This window comes from Hyperoodon ampullatus (genome assembly GCF_949752795.1).
Source record: "Hyperoodon ampullatus genome assembly, chromosome: 10".
In the NCBI taxonomy this organism is placed as follows: domain Eukaryota; kingdom Metazoa; phylum Chordata; class Mammalia; order Artiodactyla; family Ziphiidae; genus Hyperoodon; species Hyperoodon ampullatus.
The window spans coordinates 37,769,370-37,791,071 of NC_136923.1; the positions used below are offsets into that span (position 1 = coordinate 37,769,370).

Genomic DNA, 21,702 nt, shown 5'->3' on the forward strand with positions numbered 1-21,702 from the left:
CACAGAGTGACCTAGAAGGGAGTTACAAAGGATGACTGAAGCTACAAGCCTCTTTATTTCTTAATCACAACTGTTGAGGCTCTCAGAGCAGCTCTGTCAGCTGGCAGCCTTGGTCACACCTGGGGTAGCTGAGTCATAGAGGGGCACAGGAGTGAGTCAGCCAGGGACATACTCCTGGCCCTGATCAGCCGCCCCTGCTGGGCCAGACGTCAGCCAGCCTGCCTTTTCCCCACATTGCCTCTTCCTTACCACAACTGAGCCACACTGCCTGCCCAGTCTCCCCAAGCCTCATGGGCCACTGCCAGAGGGAGGACAGGCAAGCACAGGGCCCAAACACTTATTTAAAAACAGGGAAACGATGAGGAACAAAACGTCAGGGGGAAAAATGTGCCACAGGAAGGGACTCTTGTAGGACGCTCTCCTTTGCTAAGCACATCTGGCCCGCGAAGTACTGCTTTCCAACAAGCTCACCCATCCAGAACCAAAGGAGAGATGAGGTTAAAATAGCCTGAGCAGGCAGAACAAAGTCCAGCACTATGCTTCCCAGACTTGAGCGGAGCTACTGGTGCTAACAAGATTCATCTCACTTTCCCAGTCCATAGATTAGAAACAGCACGGAAGAGGAGGAGGGAAAGACTGCAAGTGGAGACACAACAAGTAGTGGTGAGAGTTACCCACGGCTGGAGCATTTCATCCCATGGTGGAGGGGTGCTAGCCTGGCAGGGAGCCACACCTGGGGTCCACTTGCTGCCCTGTCCCTCCCCCTTCCTTCCCTTCTCCCCAACATCCCCAGATGTTTGGAATTCAGTTTTTGTGGTTCTGATCTCCCCACCTGACCTCCTGTACTAGGTAGTTTACAGGAAGCCATCCTGGGGTAGGTATGCTGGGGCGGGGTGGGGGTGTGTTTTTTCCTTTTTGTGTATGTCATTTATCTGACAATTCTCCCTCTTCCTCAATGGCCTTTCCCTGTTTCCCCTATTTGCTATTTGCATGGTACAAGCAATAAAGATACTTGTTTCAGGGGAGAAAAAAATAAAAAGCAGAGAAGCTATCAAAGAGCAGGCCTAGTGACACAACACATAGGTTGGTGTATGAGCCATTCAAGACAGACTGCCCAGAACTCCATGAAACTTGGGGCCAGAAGACTAACCCTCTTACACAGAGGGCTTGACCTGTGTCACCCAGGTTAAAAAAAAAAAAAAAAATCACACCACAGAGGAGACTATTTAAAGAGGAATGGAAGCATCTGACCCACTGGAGGAACATTCTCACCCCAAGTACTTAAAATTTTAAAAGCTTTAGGAGCTGAAAATCAACATGTCGGCTGTATGGAAAACAGCTGTATGGAATAATTTGTTCCCTGTGGGTTCTGGGTATCAAAATTTTTTGCTGAGAAACTGTCTTTGGAGTCAATGTGCACACAGTGTTTGTCTCACAAAAAAATGCAAAGTAAACTTCTAAACCTTTGGCATCATGACCTTGAGGTGTCTCACACTGGTCTTCTCATTGACCCCTGTTCCTGCCCCCCAGCTGCGCTTGTTTTGGACACATTCCCTGTCCTACTCAACTTGCCTCCAGTTAGTTTCACTCCTGTTTTCTTTGATGATAATGATGATAAATCTTTCACTTAGTACTTACTATATGCTAGGCATTGTCTAAACGCTGAAACACAGATACTTCATTAATCCTCAAAACCAGGTGGATATGGATCAGAAAACAAGTGGTTAGAGATTAAGAGCCTTGCCCAAGGTCACAAAGGTACTAAATAGAGCCACCTGGACAAAATGCAGGCAATGGGAATCCAGGTAGCCTGATTCTAGGCCTCCACTTCCACTTTCTCTCTCCTCCCTGGGAACTTCCAGAAAAGCCCAAGCATTTAATCCATGTTGGACATCTCTGAACCCAAGGCTCTCAGCTGGAAGCTCTCAGCATCTAAGTCTCCCACTCATCTTGGGAGTGATCAGCCCTCACTGTGACCTACCCCCATCCTCTCAGCTGCACACTCCCTGTCTCCTGAAAGGAGCTTAGTTCCCACCTTTCCCTTACTCTCACCTCCTAAACTGCCCAAAAGAGGGGTGAAAGGTACCTGGGGCCGCAGAGCTTTGGTCAGCCCAGGAAGGAGGCAGGGCAATGGAAATTTCCCCTTTACTCAAGAGAAAGGGAAGGAGAAGGGCTGGGGAAGCTCACCTCTAAAGCCAGGCTCAATTTTAGCAACTCATGGCATCCAGCACGGCAGGGACCAAACGCTCCAAGTGCTCCAGGACTGGGGGCAGAAAGAAAATAACCACTGAGCCGGGCACCCTGCCCTGACTGATCTCTTTTCAGGGAAAGCCCACAGGGGCCTCTACAAGAACTCTCTCCCCGCCACAAGGTTGCACCCTCCACCATGTCCTCAGACCCCTTAGGGAAATCAGAAGCCAAATTCCGCCTCAAAGATGTCAGCTCTTCACTAGACCCCTGCTCATATATCCCTGTTCTTGGAGAGCCCTCTTCCTGGAGGGCTCCAGCCACCGCACCTAGCCCTGACACAGCCCCTGCCGCTGACCCTGGGCAGGTTGTGACCCCTCTCGGGCCTCGGTTTCTCCTCAGGTTAGAGGCGGAGCGTCTGGGCGGGCTGCCCCGCGCTGGCTTCTCGAGGCTGCTCACGTGCGCCGCGGTGGCTGGCCTCGCCCTTAAAGGGCCCGCTGCAGGCAAAACTTTGGCACTCGGGGGACGAGGGAAGACGTGGAGTCTGAGGGGCCTGCGCGGGAAGGCCGGGACGCTACCTCCACTCTCGGCTTCCAGCCCCTGCTCACCCTCGCCTCTATTTACCCAGCCCTTTTCTTTTCAGCCACGACCTCACGGGGTCCCAGGCACCTCTGCAACTTAAAGGAAGTTAAAAGTTTGCAGCCAACGATTCGAGGAGCGTCCTCAGGAGACGGGGGCGGAATTAAAGTACGGTTCTGGCCTCAGTCTTCGTGCTCCCCACCCCTCGCCCGCCCCGGCTCCCTTGCCTCCGGGCGTGCCCTGCACCCGTGGCCGAGGCAGAGGGTGACCCGGGATGGTAGGCTGGTCCAAGGTCGCGTTCGGGCCCTTGGACCGGCCGGGGCGAGCTGTGGGCGAGACGAGATGCAAAGAGCGGCTGGGCCGCGGGGGGTCACGGTGGGGACGCGGGGGGCCCTGAGGTTGCGCCCGGGCGGACGGAGGTCCCAGGCGCTCGGCGCGCGTGGAGCCGCCCCGGCGTGAACACCTCCCCGGCCCGGCCCTCACCTCAGCTGCCGCCCGCCGCGGACACCGATCAGCGCACGCGGCCCGGGGCTCAGCCGCGGAGCCTGCGCGCGCCCGCCGCGCACGCTCGCTCCGCCCCCTCTCGCAGCAGGACGTGGCCGTGGCCGTGGGCGCGTGCGCGCGGGAACCGATGGGCAGAGGCCTGCCCCGCCCCGTATCCAGGGCAACAAACGTGAGCCTGTCAGGAGCCGAGCTCACCCCGTACCTTCGTGCCTCCCACAAACTACTGGGTTGCAGACGGTGATTTAGGAACCTCTTAACTTCTGGCTTGTCGAGAGCACCCCAGGCATGAGGGGAAGTAGAGAGGCAGTGTGGGGTCCCGGAAGGCGGCACCGGAGAGGATCGTTTGAAGAGGCTTGGGAAGTGCAGCACGGCGGTAAAAGTCTGGCATTTGTATCACCCTAGTTACTGCTACTGTCTCTCACTGAGGCTTCGCGACAGACCTGGGAACCGGGCAAGACATGGCCACTTGCTCCCGTTTTACAGCTGAGGCTCAGGGAAGAAGCGGGATCCAATCTCCGGACAGCGCAAATATCAGCTTCCTACCTCCAACACTCCACCCTTACCTCCCCCTTTCCCCCCCCCAAACGGAGCACAGGGGTGATTATTCATCCATCCAACATTTATTGAGTACCGCTCCCTGCTAGTACAGTGCTAGGGGCTGCGGATACCAAGTGAACAAAACCAAGGCCCCGCCCTCCTGGAGCTCACCGGGGAAACGCCCCCCCTCCAGGCTCCTCCCTCAGTGCCCTAGACGCGGCTGTGAGAGGCAGGTCCGCCCTTCTAGCTTAAGTATTCTAGATAACCCCCCAAGTCAACTGTAAGTTCGTTGAAGACAGGTTCAATCTTCAGCTCGTATTTCTGAGGATCTAGAAACAGCAAAGCACTCTTCTCGGGCCCCAAAGATAAAACCTCGCCCTCTTGAGAGGCCCAGTCTTGCAGTGGAGGGGATGGGGAAGGTGACAACTATGCTCGTAAGATTGGCTACAAGGCAGGCGGGGCCAAGAGCTACTTTGGTGCTCCTCACATAGAGGATTGATGTTTGGGAGGTGAATCATCTTTTTGTGGATCCCATTACTGTACTAGCAAAGGGCAGACTGTACACACTGAGGCACTTGTAGCTGGTTTCCTTTCCTTCTTCACATTTGTTCTGCCCACAGGCAGGGAAGATTGAACCTCAGCCACAGGGCTCTGGGCCAACTAGCGGAATGGGTAGCTGACTCCTTAGAGGCACTCAGGGCTGGGCTGGCAGGGTCGTGGCAGTTGTTTTGCTGATGAACATCAGGCACGTGATCAAACCCTTTGGGTGCCCCAGGCAAGAGGACTATACACTTGGAAGCATTTCCTGTGAGACGAGGAAGGGCCAGTACCCTCAGAGACAGACAGCCTCTGTATGGTCAGTTCTGCTTCTCAGAAGCTATGAGCTTCTCCCACGAAACTGTTGCCTGGAGCTGCCCTTTCATAACTTGTCCTGTCTGCTCACTTCCTTTAGCTTGGTTGGGGAACTCCAGAGCCCCACGTCAGAGTTCAGGGTGTGCCTTAGGAGCTTCAGCACCTCTGTGGTGAAAGTAGAGTTGGCCTGTGACTGGGGCTGCAGGCCATCAGCCTCCCAGGCTTCATTGCAGGCTGCTTCCAACAAAGCAAGCCCTGTCCTCTGCCGGATCCCTGCAAGGCCTCCACTAGCCACCAGGAGGCAGTAGCCCAGGTACTTTCCACTACCCCTTGCAGCAAGTCTGAGCAGAGCTGATCACCTAGCCATCTGCCTCACCCATGCTCCACTCCCAGTCCTATCTCCCAATAGCACATATTCTCCTCTCATGAGCCCAGACTTGGCCTTTGTCTCCTCCTACCTTCCTCTGTCCAAAGAATTCCTACAGAAGCGCTTTAACTCTCCTTTAGTAAATTCCAGAGAATGTTTCCCCAAACTTGAGAAACTAAAGCATAGACCATCCCCTCCTTCCCTACCTCTTCATGCTCCAAAGTCCTTGTTAGTTCTCTGAGGCAGTGGTTAGATCCTCTAATTCAGATGACAAATGGAGAACACACATGCAATGTAAGATGCTCTGCAAACCCTGCCACCAGCCATCTCTCTCCCTCTGAAGGCACTGATGCTGTGCCCAATCCCTGGCCACTCACAGCCTAGTTAGGGCTGCCCCTGCAGGACTTGCCATGACTGAGGGACCAGCTATCCTCAAGCCACTCTGAGTCAGCTTTGCTGTTTCCTCTAGAGCCAGGAAATGCAGTCCTCTTCAGGTAAGCAAAGGCAGCAAATGCCTAATGAACCCCACTGCATGAAAAGAGCCTGCCAGCAGTCTGCCCTCTGTTCCCACCCCCCACCTTCCCAGGTGCCATCTCAACATCCACTATGCTCTAAGTTATATCCCTTTCACCACCACCCAGCCAAACAGCTGTTCAGACAATTCCCTGATCAAACAACACTGCCTTCTTCAGTTTAAATTTTATTTTACAAAAAGAGAAATAAACTGATAGGCAGTTATACTGACTTACAATTGTTCTGTTTGCTTTTTTAAAAAAGTGACATGAAACACAAGTAAAAATAAATACGTCATAGAAACAGCCAGTTGCCCAGTCTCTGGGGCAGGAGCACCTGCCCTGCGGAGAGAGGAGGGAAGCCCATGATCACACCAGCAGCTGGAACACCCAGCTACAGATGTTCCTCAAAGCCAGGTGCAGGTCCCAGGCCTCAGGGGGTGTCCTGAAGAAGATGGAAAACCAAAGCCAGGTGCCAGGTCCCTGGGGCCACCTCATCTCTTCCCCACCCCACTCCTCCTGGCAGCAGTGTGGCCTTAGTGGTTATCCATTGTGACCCCCTCAACCCACCTGGACCCCCTTCCCCGACCCCTCTGGAGAGGGTACAGGAAAAAAACAGTCTTGGGCGGGCTGAGGGGATTCTTCTGGTGAGTCCCCAGCCCACCCTGAGTAACACAACCAGATAACAGTTTACACCCACGTGCACAAGAGCATGCGTGTGCACACATACACTCTCTCACACACAGACACACACACACACACACAAACCTGGGCTGAGCTCTCTTCCAGGGGAGGGCCCTGGGTCAGGTCACAGTATGAGGTCCCCTCTTTTCTGAATATTATCCCAGTAGTGGTAACAGAGAGTACCCAAATCACTCCCAGCCCCCAGCCCTACAGACTCTGCAGCCTGTCTAGCTACCTCTCTCCAATGCACTAGATTACTGTATCAAATAGACCTCTGAGAGAGGAAAGGAGCAGACTAAGGTCCCTGAAGAGCAAAGAAGTTGGACACTGCCTGCTCAGGAAGTTCATCGTAAGACTCGGGTATTCATAAAAGGCCTAGCGCCAAGCCAGTGGCACAGAACAGACATTAAGGGGTCACAGTGGAATACAAAGGACAGCAGAGAAGAGTCAGTAGGAGGGAAATAGAGTCTGAAGGTGACTGATGGAGAGCATAGCTTTCTCAGGCAGACCTTGAGATGTGGATTTCTTGGGAACAGTCAGCAGAGGGCCAGAAAGTCTCTTGGGGAACTAATGGGGGAAGGAGCTCTTCTCTCAGGAGTTTTGATGGGGGAAGAGTCACTGAGCTGGGTGCATAGGAGGCTATGGCTCAGAAAGGAGAGACTGGTCTTCTGTGGAATCACAGGGAACTGGGAAGCACAAGGGGGTCATGGCCAGGAACACTAGGAACAAGGAATGTAAAGCCCCAGAAGACCTTCCCCATGGGATGAGGACTCAGTTCCAGAGCAATGACAGGCATGAACAGACAGGCAGAGAGCCTTGCTCTGCTGAGTGCTTTGGGAGTGACAGTCCTACCAAGACTGCTAAAGTTTGGTTGAGTGTTTCAACCTATCAGCAAAATATTACCCCAACGATTTGCTTCACGTCCTGGAGTGGGAAATTTTCATATTTAGTTGTGAATCACAAGTATATAGTGATTCCACACACTAATTCCTAGGGAATAGATTGCCAAGGACCAGAGACATCCTTAAGTCAAAAGATGCTTAAGATAGATGCTTAAGAAGCATAACTCAAGGGGGTGAAAACTTTGCAGATATCTAATCTGAAGAAAAATATCTGGATCCAACATGGTTCACTTACTTTCTCAATTAAATGGCTAATCTGTCTGTTGAATTTTTATCTACAAAGATACTGAGAAAAGGGAATCAAGCATTATTACAAATGGTAATAATTGAATTATTAAATTGTACTATATTCCCTAGGCTGAGGATTTAGGCTAAACCAGACAGATGGGGCTTGAAAGGCCCTTGAAAACATTCTATGGAAGACAGTAGCGAGGGAAGATACCTAGACCTGATCTCCTGCCCTCCCTCTTATCACCATCCTTCCCTTACTCAGGCCTGGATGGTGCGTGGACATCAATACCAAGTGTTTCTGATCAAAGAAACTGTAAAACATGGTTCTTGGGCTCTGAGACATTTCCTGCTACCCTCACACATACGCTTACGTTTGGTGTGCATGCACGCTTGCCTACCAGCACACAGAAAGAGACGGCAGAAAAGTCAGAGTATTTTCAGGTTCAATAAAAAAAAAAAACGAAACAAACCATGGAACCAGTAGCACTCTTAATTTCCCATGATCCCAGCCCTACCCCCTTACACAATATAAGCTGCACATATCAAAGAAAATCTTGTCTAGCCAGGTCAGCCTCCCAAAACTATGGCCTCTCCTGAGTTGAAGCAAGACCCAGCCCATGGAACCACTGGGTAGAGAGCAGGCACATGCTGCCACTCAGAACACCCATTCACTTCCCGGTACCTTAAAAAACCAATCCCTCCAGTGACTGGTTTCGGTTCCTTGTTGGGCTAGTTTCTGGATTCTCAGAGCTTGCTGCTGTGATTTCCTAGAGGTGAACACAGAAATATCCCTCCTTCCCCACACATACACATATACACACACACACACACACACACACAATTTCTGGGATCCCAGTGCTCCGGAGCCTTAGAGGCATCAGTTGTAACCTAGGTTGTGAGTGTGCTCTGCAAATCAGAGATCCAGGCTAGCTTACTCCGATTAACCAGCCTCAACCTGAGAGCCCACTCCAACTGAGTCCCTTCATCATTCATTCTTGGGATGCATCTGAGAGGGAAAGCACTGGTTGGAACTGCTGTTTTTAAATTATTAAAATAATTTGCATAGCTAAATTGTAGGTCTAAGGCTTCTATGAGTAGGAGAGTTAAGTGTCTGACAGGATGCTTATGAAAATACAGAAAGCAAGCTCCCTAAGTTCCACTTTTGGTGTAACTGAACAGCGTGCACACACACACACACACACACACACACACACACACCATCAGCCATCTCCTTGTCTCTTCTCTGGGTATAATATGCCAGAGTGTGCTAAGACTCCCTAACAATGGAAACAGGCTGCTCAGAAGAGTTTCAGAAGCAAGCAGCTACTACTAGGGGTGAGCTGGCTAAGCTGCCTCCAGGGCTTGGAAGAGGCAGGTGCAGCAGCTGCCCAGTGAGGAGGGACCCATGGGTAGGTGGTAAAGCTCTAAAGCCAGACAGGGTTTGTTCATCATAAAGAACTGCCCAGCAAGGTCTTAGCAGCAGGGGGGAAAAAGACAATATGAAGACAACCAGTGTTTATGCTTAACGCCTAGATGCCCCCCCGCCCCCCGCGGAGACCCAGAATGACTGATGTATTCTTTTAAGACAATTTAAGTCTCCTACAGAGGAAGGGATCCTCCATGTTCCTTCAAAGAGGATGGAGGTAACAGACACCAGGCCCACAATGATCATCTGATAGGTTGAGGAAGCCAAGACATTTCCCAGTAGGAAATCAACAGTCTGTTCCCTCAACCCAGCAGCCACCTATACACAGCTTCACTAGTCAGCATAGAGAGCCTGTCCCTAAGGTCATCCCAGGAGGACACAGCTCCAAATTTGGGGTCACTTACTTCCCAATTGCAAACTCTATGATCCTACATTTCAAGCACTGTGGAATGAGTCTCTCCATCACTAACTATCCAGTCACAGGATTCCCTGATCTTCCTGAGAGGCCATTTCCTGAAAACATAGTTGTTTAGTGTAAACCTTGGTCAAGCCTAACTTTCTTTCCTTGGTCAATTCACCATCTACCCAGGATTTATTCACCAGCAGCTATGGGGTCTGAGATATCTTAAAATTTCCCTTCCCATCTCCTACCGTCCTTACCCTAACCTCCCCTCCCACCCCCCAAAAAAGAACCAAGACACATGAAAAGTCCAAATAATAAATAATTGCCCATAAGAAATAAATTAACATGGAGCTCTCTAATGGAGAAAGAAAAGGAAAGGCCACCAGAACAGGCAGCTGGGGGCTCAGTTCCAACCTTGTGAAGAATGTTTTTTCTGGCCACAACTCCATGACCTCCCACTCACACACTGCAATGCTTCTCCCTCCAGTCTCTGCACACAGACAATCTCACCCTAGAAAGGGAGATTTGCTCAGAGACAGCCACTGGGGAAAGAGACACAGATTGGTAATGCCCATTTTCTCTAATTATTTCCCCCAAATTTTAAAACAAGTCTGGCTCTGATAACCAGGGACGTGGGTTAGCTGGGCCTTGTCTTCACCCAAGTAGAAGGAAACTTGTGGTTTCCATGGCTCTTCTCCTGGGCTCACCCTGATGTTCATACTAATAGTTGCCATGAACCACCACACTCTGATTTCCATTTTACAAAAGATAAATTCATTTCTTAGTTTCCCCTAGTCCCTCCCTCCCTCCCTTCCCACCCGCCTTCACCCCTGCTCTGTTAACATACATGTAAGTACAAACATAAACACACACACACAGGCACACACACACACATACCTGGTCTGCTTCTTTCCCACCCCCTAAAAGGATTCCACTTCATGTGGAATCTCAGTCTGCCTACCCTTCTTCTCCTACCCTCCCTCCCTCCCCTTCCCTCTCCAGGCCAAGCTAAATCACCCAGTAAGGCAGCTCTCTCAGGAGAGAATGTTCCCAAAGACAGAAATGGGATGTGAGCATCTACCCTCAGATGGGCAAGCAAGCAAGCAGACAGCATAAGCAAGGCAGGCAGGAAGAGAGGCAGACTGCCCTGCCTCTCCATTCCTGTTTTAGGTCCCTGATTTCCCACTATTGCTGCTCTGTTGGATTATTTTTGCCTCTTCTGTTAAACAGCAACAGAGCCCTGCCACCTATGGTCAACCACCCTTCTTTGTCCTCTTTCTTTTCCCTCCTGCCAAGTGCCCTATTCTCAGAAAGCCCAGATTAATGCCTTCCATCTTGGTGGGCAACCTGCTGGGGCCCCGAGTGAGGTGCAGAGGGGCTCCCCAGCTATTTCCCAGTGACCTCTATTACATCATCGTCCTTATCCTCATCATCATTGGAGCTGAACCCCACCTCAGCAACCTCATGAGAGTCAAATGGAGGCACCTGGGACCGGAGAAGGCCGCCAGCTGGGTAGCCTGCATGTGGGGATATGTAGCCTGGGTAGACAGACATGCCCCGTGAAAGGTTGTTGGGCAAGACAGGGGAAGGAAAAGGCGCAAACATCCTCGGCTCGGACAGGAGTGGCTGTGAGAATGGGAGTGAGTAGCTGGGTAGTATCCCTGGTACAGAGGGGTTGAGCATAAAGGAGGGGTTGCTGGCAGTGACTGAGGTAGCCGTGGAAGAGGAACTGACGGGGCCTGCTGGCACCAGAGGGTCAGTAGTCACTGGAAACACCAGGCGGGCATCTGCCAGCAAATTGGACAGCTGGTAGTAGGAGGGGGTACTGCCCATAAACAGGGAATTCTCCCCAGCCTGGGAGGTGAAGGGTGGGGTGAGGTTATGGTTTAAGGAGACGGGTGGCATGGCAAACCCGCCAGAAACTGGATACCCGTGTTCATACGGCTGCACGGGGGCTGGCAGATGGCCCTTCCTGGACCGCCGGCGGGCTGACTCCTGGGCAGCAGGTGGTGTGGCCAACTTTCGCTTGTGGCCCCTTAAGTCCAACACTGGGTGCCTGTCACCACAGGGCTGGCCGGTCACCAAGAGGGAACTATTGAGGCAATGACCCCCATGTCTAGGTTCAGTCCCAAGAGCTGTCCCAGGAACAGCACTGCTGTCCACAAGTTGAGCTGGGGGGCCAGGCAGGGCAGCATTGGAGCTTGGGGAACTCTGACGGGATTCCCGGGCAGCAGCCACATCTGCATACTGCTGGAGCTCACTGATGATCTCCGGGCTGTCTGGAGAGACAGGCCTGGCCAGCCCCTCAGGGTCGGGGGCTTTGGGTGATGAGGCACTGTGTCTGCCGTTGCTTGTAGACTCGAGAGAAGGCCCCTGGGAACCTGGGGAGGAAATGTAGGTAACTGAGAACCAGAATGGTCAGGGAGAGAAGGCGGGTGTAAGACAAGATTCCATTAAAAAAAAAAATCCTGTCCTGTGGTCCCCCAAATACAAATAGTTTGATGTGCAAACAACATCACCCAGTCAATTTTTCCCAATCACAAAGAAAGAAGTCCTTTGATCTAGGAAACAAGTCTATCCATGCAAAGACATGTAACTTCTCTGTTCCCCAGTTCCCTGTAAAACTCCACCAAGGTGAATCCTATGAAATAAAGGATATGAAATGCTGAAAGATATTCTTTTAGTCACACTCCTTCTGGGGGCAAAGATGGTCAGTGACCAGGATGGGAGAAAAAAGGAAAATGAAGTTTAAAAAGCAGTCCATCCTGGTTAAAAACAAAACAAAATCCATGGCCATGAAAGTGAATGGGGCAACTGGGAAATCTGAAAATGGCCTGAATAGTAGGGAATATTATGGAATTGTTAACTTTTTTTAGTGTGATAATGGTTTTGTGACTAGGAGGAGTATGTCCTTAATCTTAGCAAATGTGTGCTGAAATATTTAGGGATGAAATGACATGATGTCTTCAACTTACAAACAGTTCAAATAATAGGAAGGAAGAGAGAGAAGAAAGTTTATGAGAATGATAACAGTCATTGGATCTAGCTGCAGGATACATGGGTGCTCACAGTGCTGTTCTTTCAACTTGTCTGCATGTCTCTCAATTTCCATGATAAAAGCTGGGAACAAGAACAATCTAGCTCTCATACCCTCATACCTCATGGTGGGAGGATAAGTGAGAACCACTCCCATAGAGGGAACTTTTGCAAGAGTTCCTAACATTGTTAATGTGCCACACATATACTCTTTGATCTGGCAATCCCACTTCTAGGAATTTTTCCTATAGATACACCCATATGACTGTGAACAAGTACTGTAATGGTGGGGCACAACAATCTAAATGTCCAGGGACAGGGAACTCGGTAATGCACTGTATTATACCCATCTAACTGCATCTTGTGCAAACCTTCACTGAGGAACATTTAAAGAAAGGATAAGGAACAAGCACTGAGATACACTAGTGAATGAAGAAAGAGCAAACAGTATATTACAGTAAGTTAGCATTTGTTTTAAAAATACAAAGAAAAGGGGCCTCCCTGGTGGCGCAGTGGTTGGGAGTCCGCCTGCCGATGCAGGGGATACGGGTTCGTGCCCCGGTCTGGGAGGATCCCATATGCCGCGGAGCGGCTGGGCCCGTGAGCCATGGCTGCTGAGCCTGCGCGTCCGGAGCCTGTGCTCCGCAACGGGAGAGGCCACGGCAGTGAGAGACCCGCGTACCAAAAAAAAAAAATAAAAAATAAAAATACAAAGAAAAGTTATATACATATATACATTTTTTAATATACACAGATACACACGTGTGCGCATACATATCCCTGTACCATGTATATGTATAGAATATCTCTTAAAAAAAAAAAAAAAACAAAACAACAACAGGAGGGACGTCCCTGGTGGCGCAGTGGTTGGGAATCCGCCTGCCAATGCAGGGAACACGGGTTCGAGCCCTGGTCTGGGAGGATTCCACATGCCACAGAGCAGCTAGGCCTGTGAGCCACAACTGCTGAGCCTGTGCTCTGGAGCCCAAGGGCCACAACTGTTGAGCCTGCATGCCACAACTGCTGGGGCCTGCGCACCTAGAGCCTGTGCTCTGCAACGGGAGAGGCCACTGCAATGAGGGGCCCATGCACTGCGGCGAGGAGTGGCTCCCGCTTGCTGCAACTAGAGAAAGCCCGCGAGCAGAAACAAAGACCCAACGCAGCCAAAAAATAAATAAATAAAAATAAATAAATCTATAAAACAAACAAACAAACAAAACAAAACAGGAGTAGCACCTCCAGGAAGGAGCAATGGACGGCTGGGAGTATGAGGGAAGAAAAATTTACTTTTCACTTTACCCCTTCTTGTACCCTTTGAATTGTGAACCATGTACACATTATCTATTCAAAAAATAAATTAATTACAAACCAAACCAAAAAAAAAAATGCCATGTAGGTCAATGGAAAGTAGAAGCCACTATACCTGAGGCAGCCATCTGACCATCTTCAGGGGCCTTTGGTTTGCCAGTCGCACGGACAGCAAAGATTCGCCCATCACTGGTACGGATGTATGTCCCTACAAAGAAACATGAGGAAGACTGTTAGGAGCAGACGTGCAATACAGCCAACCCTGGGAAACTCCAGCCCTAGGCACTGTGGGCTCAGAAACAGCTATAAAACTGGTGTCACACCCTCTCTCAATATCCCTGAAATGAGGAGTGGGATGACTGAGCTATGGATCCAATATTACTCACTTATTCCACAAACACTGACTGCATGACTACCATATACCAGACACTGTTCTAGACACTGAAGTACACAAGACAGAAAAGGGCCCTGTATCACGGAGCTTAACTCCAGAGGGGGAGATAGACAATTATACTAGAAAATATCAGGAAAGGTTAAATGCAATGGAGGAAATAAATAGGGTGCTGTGAAAGAGAGTAAATTGGCTCCTTCTGTTCTGGCCCAGGTCCTCTTGGTCTGGAAGGAGCCTTATTCCCTCAATAACACCCCTCCCTTGGTAGGAATAATTCAAGATGGGCATTCTATCCCACACGGCACTAGTCTACCTTCCCTTGGTCTTGAGCATGTCATTTGATCTATCTCTTGGTAGGGCTGCCTCTTGGCCAGAGGTCAAAAAACTTTTTCTTAAAGGGTCAGTTAGTAAATATTTTTGGCTCTGTGAGCCATAAGGTCTCTGTTGCAACTACTCTGCTGCTGTAACATGACAGCTGGGTGTGGCTGTGCTCCAAAGGTCTTTATTTATGGACACTGAAATGTGAATTTCATATCGCTTTCACATCACAGAATACTATACTTTTGATTTTTTTTCCAACTAATTGAAAATAGTTGAAAATGTAAAACCCATTCTTGGCTCAGAGGTACAGTAACAGGAAGCAGGCATGATTTGGTCCATGGGCCACAGTTTGCATACCCCTGCTCTAGGCTAGGAAGAACCCAGTAAGGGGGCTATATATGACCTTCTCTGGGTGTCATGTATTTCATGGCATCTTTTCCCTGAAACTAAAAGTACTTTAACCCAACAGAGGCTAGGGCAAAATCTCCTTACTAAACAAAGACCCTCGGGGAGCCTCACACAGCAGAGGCTGACATGAAAGATAGGCTTCAGCTCTGTCCTAACACCATCCAGCCCAGATTTCTCCAGCAATCTCATCTGGAGAACTCCATAAAGAGGCCAGAGGCAGTGGACTTTTCAAATGGCCACACTGGAAAATTCTGTCATGCAACCCAGGTATACTTATTCATACACCCACTACATTTTCTAATCAGAGACATCCACCCCACTCTAAGCAAGTAGGTAAGACGGCACAACAATAAACATGTTGGCTTATAACCCATTCCACAGCTCATTCCCTCTGATTCTAGTCTCCCTGTGTGTAGTGTAAGTGCTAGACATTAAGCTTTTGATTGCTAAGACATCCATTTCAAAGACATCCATCTTGGGTAAACAAACTGCCAGCTGTACGGCACAGCTACTAGCTAAACTACTAGGTAAGGAACCAGGCTGCTCCCTCCCTCGAAAAGTTCCTTTTTAGAAAGCCTGAGGTAACCTAGGTAACTAACCCTTGAGTGAGCTCGCTCTTCCATTCCCACACACTAATTTCCATTCTTATGTTTTAAATTCACCAATAAAGGGACTTCCCTCGTGGTTCAGTGGTTAGGACTCTGTGCTTCCACTGCAGGGGGAACAAATTTGATCCCTGGTTGCGGAATTAAGATCCCACGAGCTGCACAGCGTGGCCAAAAATATAAATAAATAAATTCACCAATAAAGAGTGAACCTGCAAAACCCTAGCCACCCCACTCTTGGACCCTAATAAAGACAGAGACCCAGGTCCACAATCTCTTTCTCTCTGTCTCTACCCACAGCCTTCCTGTGTGGCCCTTGAGTGTGCCATGTACCCTACAGGACCTGTGAGTAGTAAACTTTGTTTTTTCAAAGTTCCCTGATGATTGTTGCTGAGGTGCATCTTGCAATCATAATAAGAACAACAAGGGCTGGTCTAGCCACAACACTGGCTCTGGGGAAATGTATGTGGGGGCTTGCCACAAGTACTACAGGACTGGATGAGTGCCCCAGGCATTCCTAGCCGATACTATCGATAGGCTGAGACCAATACAAAACACTGTGTGTATCCAAACCCACTCCAAGATTCTCCATAAAAACGATGGCAAAATATAGGAATGCAGGGACCCTAACTCCTTTCTTTTAAGCCACTGACAGATATCCTTTGAGCCCACCCCAACTCGGCTAAGCTCCTAGAAATGTCATTTTCTCATGTTTCCCCCCATGTTACACTCCTATAGGATGATTCCTATCTTCTCTCTAGCTCAAGCCATATGTATTTCTTTTGCTTGCCAGCCCACCACTCTCAACCAAAGGTAGGGAATAAACCCTTTGGTCAAGCTCTCACCTTTTGTCCCACGGATGATGTGGATGCTCTCACCAGCATTAATTCTTGCCTGTACGTCTGTGGAGCTGTTGAGTCCAGGAATAACAATATCTAGTGGAGACAACAGACCTCAGATTTAGATTACATGGGGCCTGACTGAAGGAGGGAAATAAAATGCAAAGTCCACATCCACCCCTGTTCCTCAATGGTTTCCCTAAAGCGTCTCAGTGGAGCAGAGGTCAGAACCAAGGAAGGTGAAGCCAGCAGGGCCTCTCACAACTGTCTAAACAAAGAATACTGTGAAAACAAGAAACTTCTTAGAAATCTGATCATCTTTCTGATCAATTTTCCTTGATTTAATTTAAAAATCATAGAGTTTTTGGTTTAGAAAAAGTCACAGTTCAAATGGTTATTTCTATTTTTGTTTCTCCCTCCCTAAGCTATTTGCATGTATCTGCTGCTCCTGTCACTATGAAGAGAAAGAGCATTTTCAAGAATCAGCAGAGAAATAGGATTATGATAGGCTCTCTCTTTTTTTTGGCTGTGCCACAGGGCATGTGGGATCTTAGTTCCCCGACCAGGGATTGAAACCACACCCCCTGCAGTGGAAGCATGGAGTCTTAACCACTGGACCACCAGGGAAGTCCTGAGAGCCTCTCTCTTTGTTTTTAATTTGTTTCAGTTTTTTTTTTTACAATGAACAGCTATTATTTTCATACTCAAAAAAACCAATTAAGATGTTTTCATGAAAATGTATTATGAATATTTCTAGATAACAAGATGAAAAACAGCATCATGAAATGCTTTCCTTCCCAATTACCCTGAACCACAGAATCAATTGCAGGGAGGGATGGACTGCCCCCCTCCTACCACTGGCCCATCATGCTCGATCTACATTAAACTTACAAAGAAAGAAGCAAGCGACATTTAGGTCTTTTAACTAAAGAGGTTGAGAGCTGTCCTTCATACCCACTGACCCTACAAGTCAGGCAGGACTCAACACATTCACACTTCTCTCTGAAGACCAACCCTATGTCCAGTGACATTTCCACAATCTTTGCAGTGTTCAGAGTCCATCCCACCCACCACATTCAAGAAAACCCAGTTCCGTGTTGCTATTCTTAAGACATTTCATTAGAATGCAAATTCTTCAAGATCAGGGACTGCTTCCTTCTCTATTTTTACCTAGAGTGCCAATGTAGTATGGCCTAGAATGCAAACATTGTTTAATAAATACTTCCTGAATGAACAAAGTAATTTAAAAAGGGACAGCACCCTGGAAGAGAACTCAGGAGCTCCCAACCTGTTGTGGTGACCACCTTCTGTACAAGGACTCCCGCACGTTGCAGGTAGTTGATTGGGAAGTTCATAGCTGGATTTGTGCTGGAGGCAGAGCTTACACTACCTCCCAGTGGGACATGCCGTGGCATCATGGGGATCGGGGTGGACTGTACAGGACGAACACTGGCCACAGGCTTCTCATCACTCTTCAGTGTTGGCTGCCTAGGAGAGAAAGAGAAGCACACTAAGGAAGTTTGGCAGAACAGCCCTTACTTACCTTTCTGCAAAGACTGCTGAGCCTCTCCAGACTTCCCCATTCTACAGCCTCAGATGCTGCTGAGAGAAGGATCAAAAGAACCTGCAGGGTATGGTAAATTCAAAAGGAGACTAGAGGCAGGGCTGAGACAGAGAGGAGACAGAGACAGCAAGGGATAAAGCCTCTCAGAGTCTAAGAAGAATCAGATGTCAGTGGAATATTGCCTTTTTGGAAATGTGAGGTGACATCTGCTCCTCTAGAATTTGGACTGTCTACATACATTAGGAGTTCGTCCTTGGAAGGAATTCGTCCTTGGAAGTCAGGTAGAGGCAAAGAGGCATTAAGTGGGGGGAAGTTCTTGAGAACACGGTGCATACTAATTTGAAGACAAATGGGTGGAATTTTCCCACTAACCCAAGAAAATAGGGCCATGTGATGTCACATGTTCTGGTGATCTTGAGACCATCTATCCAACTTTAACCATCATTACCCTCTGAAACCTCAAGTTTCAATAAGTAATGCAGACACCTCTCTCCTCTGCATTACTTTTCAATGGACTTCTCCCAGGGCCAACCCCCAAAGTGCCCCTATAGTCACAGCCACCACAAAAGCAGCAGCAGGCAAAATGCCGTGCACAGAAGTTGGGCTTCTAAATGGCACATAGCCATGGCCAGCCTGGGTACCGGTTATGCACCTCTTACTACCAAAGTGCCAAAATGTTATCCTGTGGTCAATGATGCATTCCTCACTTTTCACCTTCCTTTCAACTGGATGTTGGTACCTTGAGAAAGCTACTCCTTATTTAAGGTTTTTGAAATAAAGCCCCTGTCTCTAAGCTTTCTGAAGTCTGCATCTTTGGTCTTTAGTTCAGAGAAAGAGAGCCTCTTGGACTGGTATGCTCTTCCTCATCTGACTGAAGACTGGCACATAAAAGAACACTCCACTGCTGTTGGAGTAGGTCTGCATGTCTCCTTAGTCACACTGCTCTCAGGTTGCCTTTGGGCAACCCCTGGGGCCCTGTGGATGCCATCATTCCGAGATAGGCCAGGTAGCACGGCAAGCTCACCAGGATCTGGGACCCACTTCCACAATGCCTGCCCAGGGTGGCTATGCAGGAGCTGGGGGCCCTGCTCAGATGTCAATGGGACTCTTCTCAGGATAAGAAATCAGAAGGGTAACAGGAATCTAGCCTAAGCCCCATACTCTGCAGGGGCTAAGGCTAGGAATTTGGGCGGAAAGGCCTCCTCACATGTACCCAGACAGGATAAGGAATCAGCAGGATCATGGGATGGCTCATCAAATGCTGTGAGAGGCCAATGCCTCCCACAGGGCCAGAGTTGGGCCAGAAAAGGAGCTGAGATCTCCTCACAGCCCAGCCCATTTGTCACATCTTCCCTCCATATGGCTTTTCTCCTACTGGGGTTCAGACTTAGTCCATTCCTGCTATTACAAGGAAAAGCCCAGAAAAGAGATAAAAGGGGTGGAGGACGAGAGGAGAACATACTCAGGCAACAGTATCTTGGAAAATGACACAGAAATAAAGTTTGAAGGCTTTGAAACATGGCAATTTTCTACTTGAAAGCATCTTATACATAAAAAGTAGCAAATTTACTCACCAAGGTTTAGTCTCACATAAAATCTTACGTGGCTTCAGTTCCTTCAGAAGCTCATTTGACAAGTTTATTTCTTTTTTAAACATGGAATAGTCAAAAGAAACAATTCTTAAATCTATCCCTCTTAAAATAATTATCTTTAATTCAAGATAATCAAATAATGTAAAAATGCAAACCAGGCAATCAGGAAGCTGATCTGATAAAGGCTATGAGGCACTTTGTCTTGTAGTGAGGAAAAAAAACATAGATAACTATTCTATAATTTCCTACAAAGAGCTTTTCTCCCGCCTAGCAATTGGCTTCCATGCTGTTCCTATTCTTAATAGTTCTGGAAGCTGTACTCAAGAAAAAGATTTTTTGCTCAGGAATAAGGCGGACACAGAATGAAATCCCATTAGGAACAGCAGAATTCCCTGACTGCAATCCAAGACCCACAGAAGACCTGGCCTTCACTCTTGAACTTCGCTGCTAAGTGAGGGCTAGCACCAAGGTGCTGCAGATAGGAAGCAGCTGTGTGGGAGGGCTGGGCATTTGTGTTATGGGAAGCTGCATCTCCTCGGGAGTCCAGAGGGACTCTCTTGAGTCACAAGCCCAGCAGCTCACTCTTCCAGCCAGAGCTGCTTAAAACACCAGGGCTGCTGAACTGCTTCAGCACCTCATCCAAGAGCAGAACCTCTCAGTTCACAGCAGCCAAAGAGCAAGTTGTAGGGTCTCCCTTTATTTAAAAAAGGAAACAGTTGAAAGGCTTGGCCCTGGCCCAGCAGCAAACCTTCCTCCCTTTTCAGTGACTCACCAGTTTCTCTGACTGAAGGCAGGGATGCTGGTCAGGCTCTGGTCACTGGCGGGGTAATACTGTGCATATGATGGGCGGGTGTAGGGGACCGATGTACGTTTTTCTTCCTCATAGCTTTTCTTTGCTGCTTTTTTCTCAGCTTTGGTCAGCTTGTGATCCTTTCGGTTAAGGAGCAATGACTCATGCTCAAAAGGCTCCTGGGGACACAGGAGGATGTTGATTTAATTACCAGTCTTTGTGACGTACAATAAGCCTTACTTTGAAACCAAGAAATGGCTGGCTGTCTCCAGTACTTAGCAAAGAGCCTGCTCACAGACACAAAGGCGGGTTTACTGTCTTCCTGTCAGCAGCATAAATTCTCAACTCTAACCTAGCACGAGCTTTAGACAACCTAAGTCTGCCTTCCATATCAAAAGAATTGGAGAGTTCAGAGAATTACCAGACTATATTTTCAGAACTTTCCCCCCTCTCTTTCTGCTAGGAAAACTCACAACGGCCAAATTATTCTCATGACTGAGCTCACACTCCTAGGATGAGACTAGGATAGGATAGGTGGTGTGGAGAGGGGAGGGGGACTAAGGAAAAGAAGCAGCTGAATTCAAGTCGTCTGCATGAAACAAAACTTTGGATGCAGGAAACAAGCTTGCCAGACAAGTCTCCCTCAGTGGAGAGTGCAGTACTGGGACACATGCATACCAGGGTCTTACCTTGGTGATGAGGTGAGGGTATTTCAGACAGGCAAGTTGCAGGACTGGCTCCTTGATCCCCTTTATGTTCAAGGATGCTTGGGGAGCTGGCTCCTTCTCAACAAAGTGCAGTAGGTTCTCCACCTCCTTTCGAGTAAAGTTCAGCATTGGATTGAGATCATCCACGACCCGATCTAGAAGGGAGAAGACATGGAGAAAGTTCACAGCAAAGAAAACTGCAAAAGCACAGCTACAAATATTGGAAGAAAGGCTGTGGGTGGCATAATTGTCACTAATATCTAAACCATCTCAGGCCACCCCATATCTGAAAGTCAAAGAGCAGGTCTGAGGCCCTCATGAAACAGAAATATGTTAAGAGAAAACTGCATAACCAGCTCAGCTCTTATCATTAAACCCATCTTCAACAATCTGAGGTAAATTCCCTCTTAAGCAATTATTTGAATCAGAATGAGATGGAAGGAACTGCTAGCTTTCTATGACTGAAAGCCTGTCTGTATTTCCACATCCTGCCCCCCTCCCCTCCCACCCTTGATACAATTAGAATGGTAGCCTGTATAAATGTGCCTCTTCTGAGCCTGGAAGATGACCCACCTGACATGCCCTGCTTGGAAATCTGACGGTCATAGATCTTCTTTTCAAGGGTGAAATCAGCCACAAGGCGATAGATGTGACAGGGCTTTTTCTGGCCGTAACGGTATACCCGACATACTGCCTGAGCATCATGGCAAGGGTTCCAGGAAGCATCAAACACCACCACTCGGTTGGCACCAATCAGATTCACGCCCAAGCACCCAGCCCTTTAAAACACAAGCCAATAATCACAGAACCTTTAGTTTTAAAGATAGTTTTCAAATTGGTTTTACCCTCTGTGACTCCTACCCCAATTATCATCCTCTTTATCCTAAGCAGAATATACTGAATGATTCTGCTAATGAACAGTGCATTCCTCAAGCACTGAAAAGTATGTCCTGAAAG

The 21,702-nt window shown here is 48.6% G+C and overlaps 1 protein-coding gene across 4 annotated transcripts in view; it reads right to left on the reverse strand.

Annotated features, from left to right (window-relative positions):
* Positions 1-10,570: 10,570 nt before the first annotated feature.
* RAD54L2 (RAD54 like 2) overlaps positions 10,571-21,702 on the reverse strand; it is a gene marked incomplete at both ends in the record, with an annotated part of 48,300 nt that continues 37,168 nt past the window's right edge. For all 4 annotated transcript variants that reach the window (XM_079712824.1, XM_079712823.1, XM_079712822.1 and 1 more), the window contains 7 exons: positions 10,571-11,565; positions 13,644-13,736; positions 16,099-16,188; positions 17,381-17,580; positions 20,021-20,217; positions 20,728-20,900; positions 21,319-21,524. In XM_079712824.1, the coding sequence (XP_079568950.1) occupies positions 10,571-11,565; positions 13,644-13,736; positions 16,099-16,188; positions 17,381-17,580; positions 20,021-20,217; positions 20,728-20,900; positions 21,319-21,524 (1,954 nt within the window). The remainder of the gene's footprint in view (positions 11,566-13,643; positions 13,737-16,098; positions 16,189-17,380; positions 17,581-20,020; positions 20,218-20,727; positions 20,901-21,318; positions 21,525-21,702) is intronic.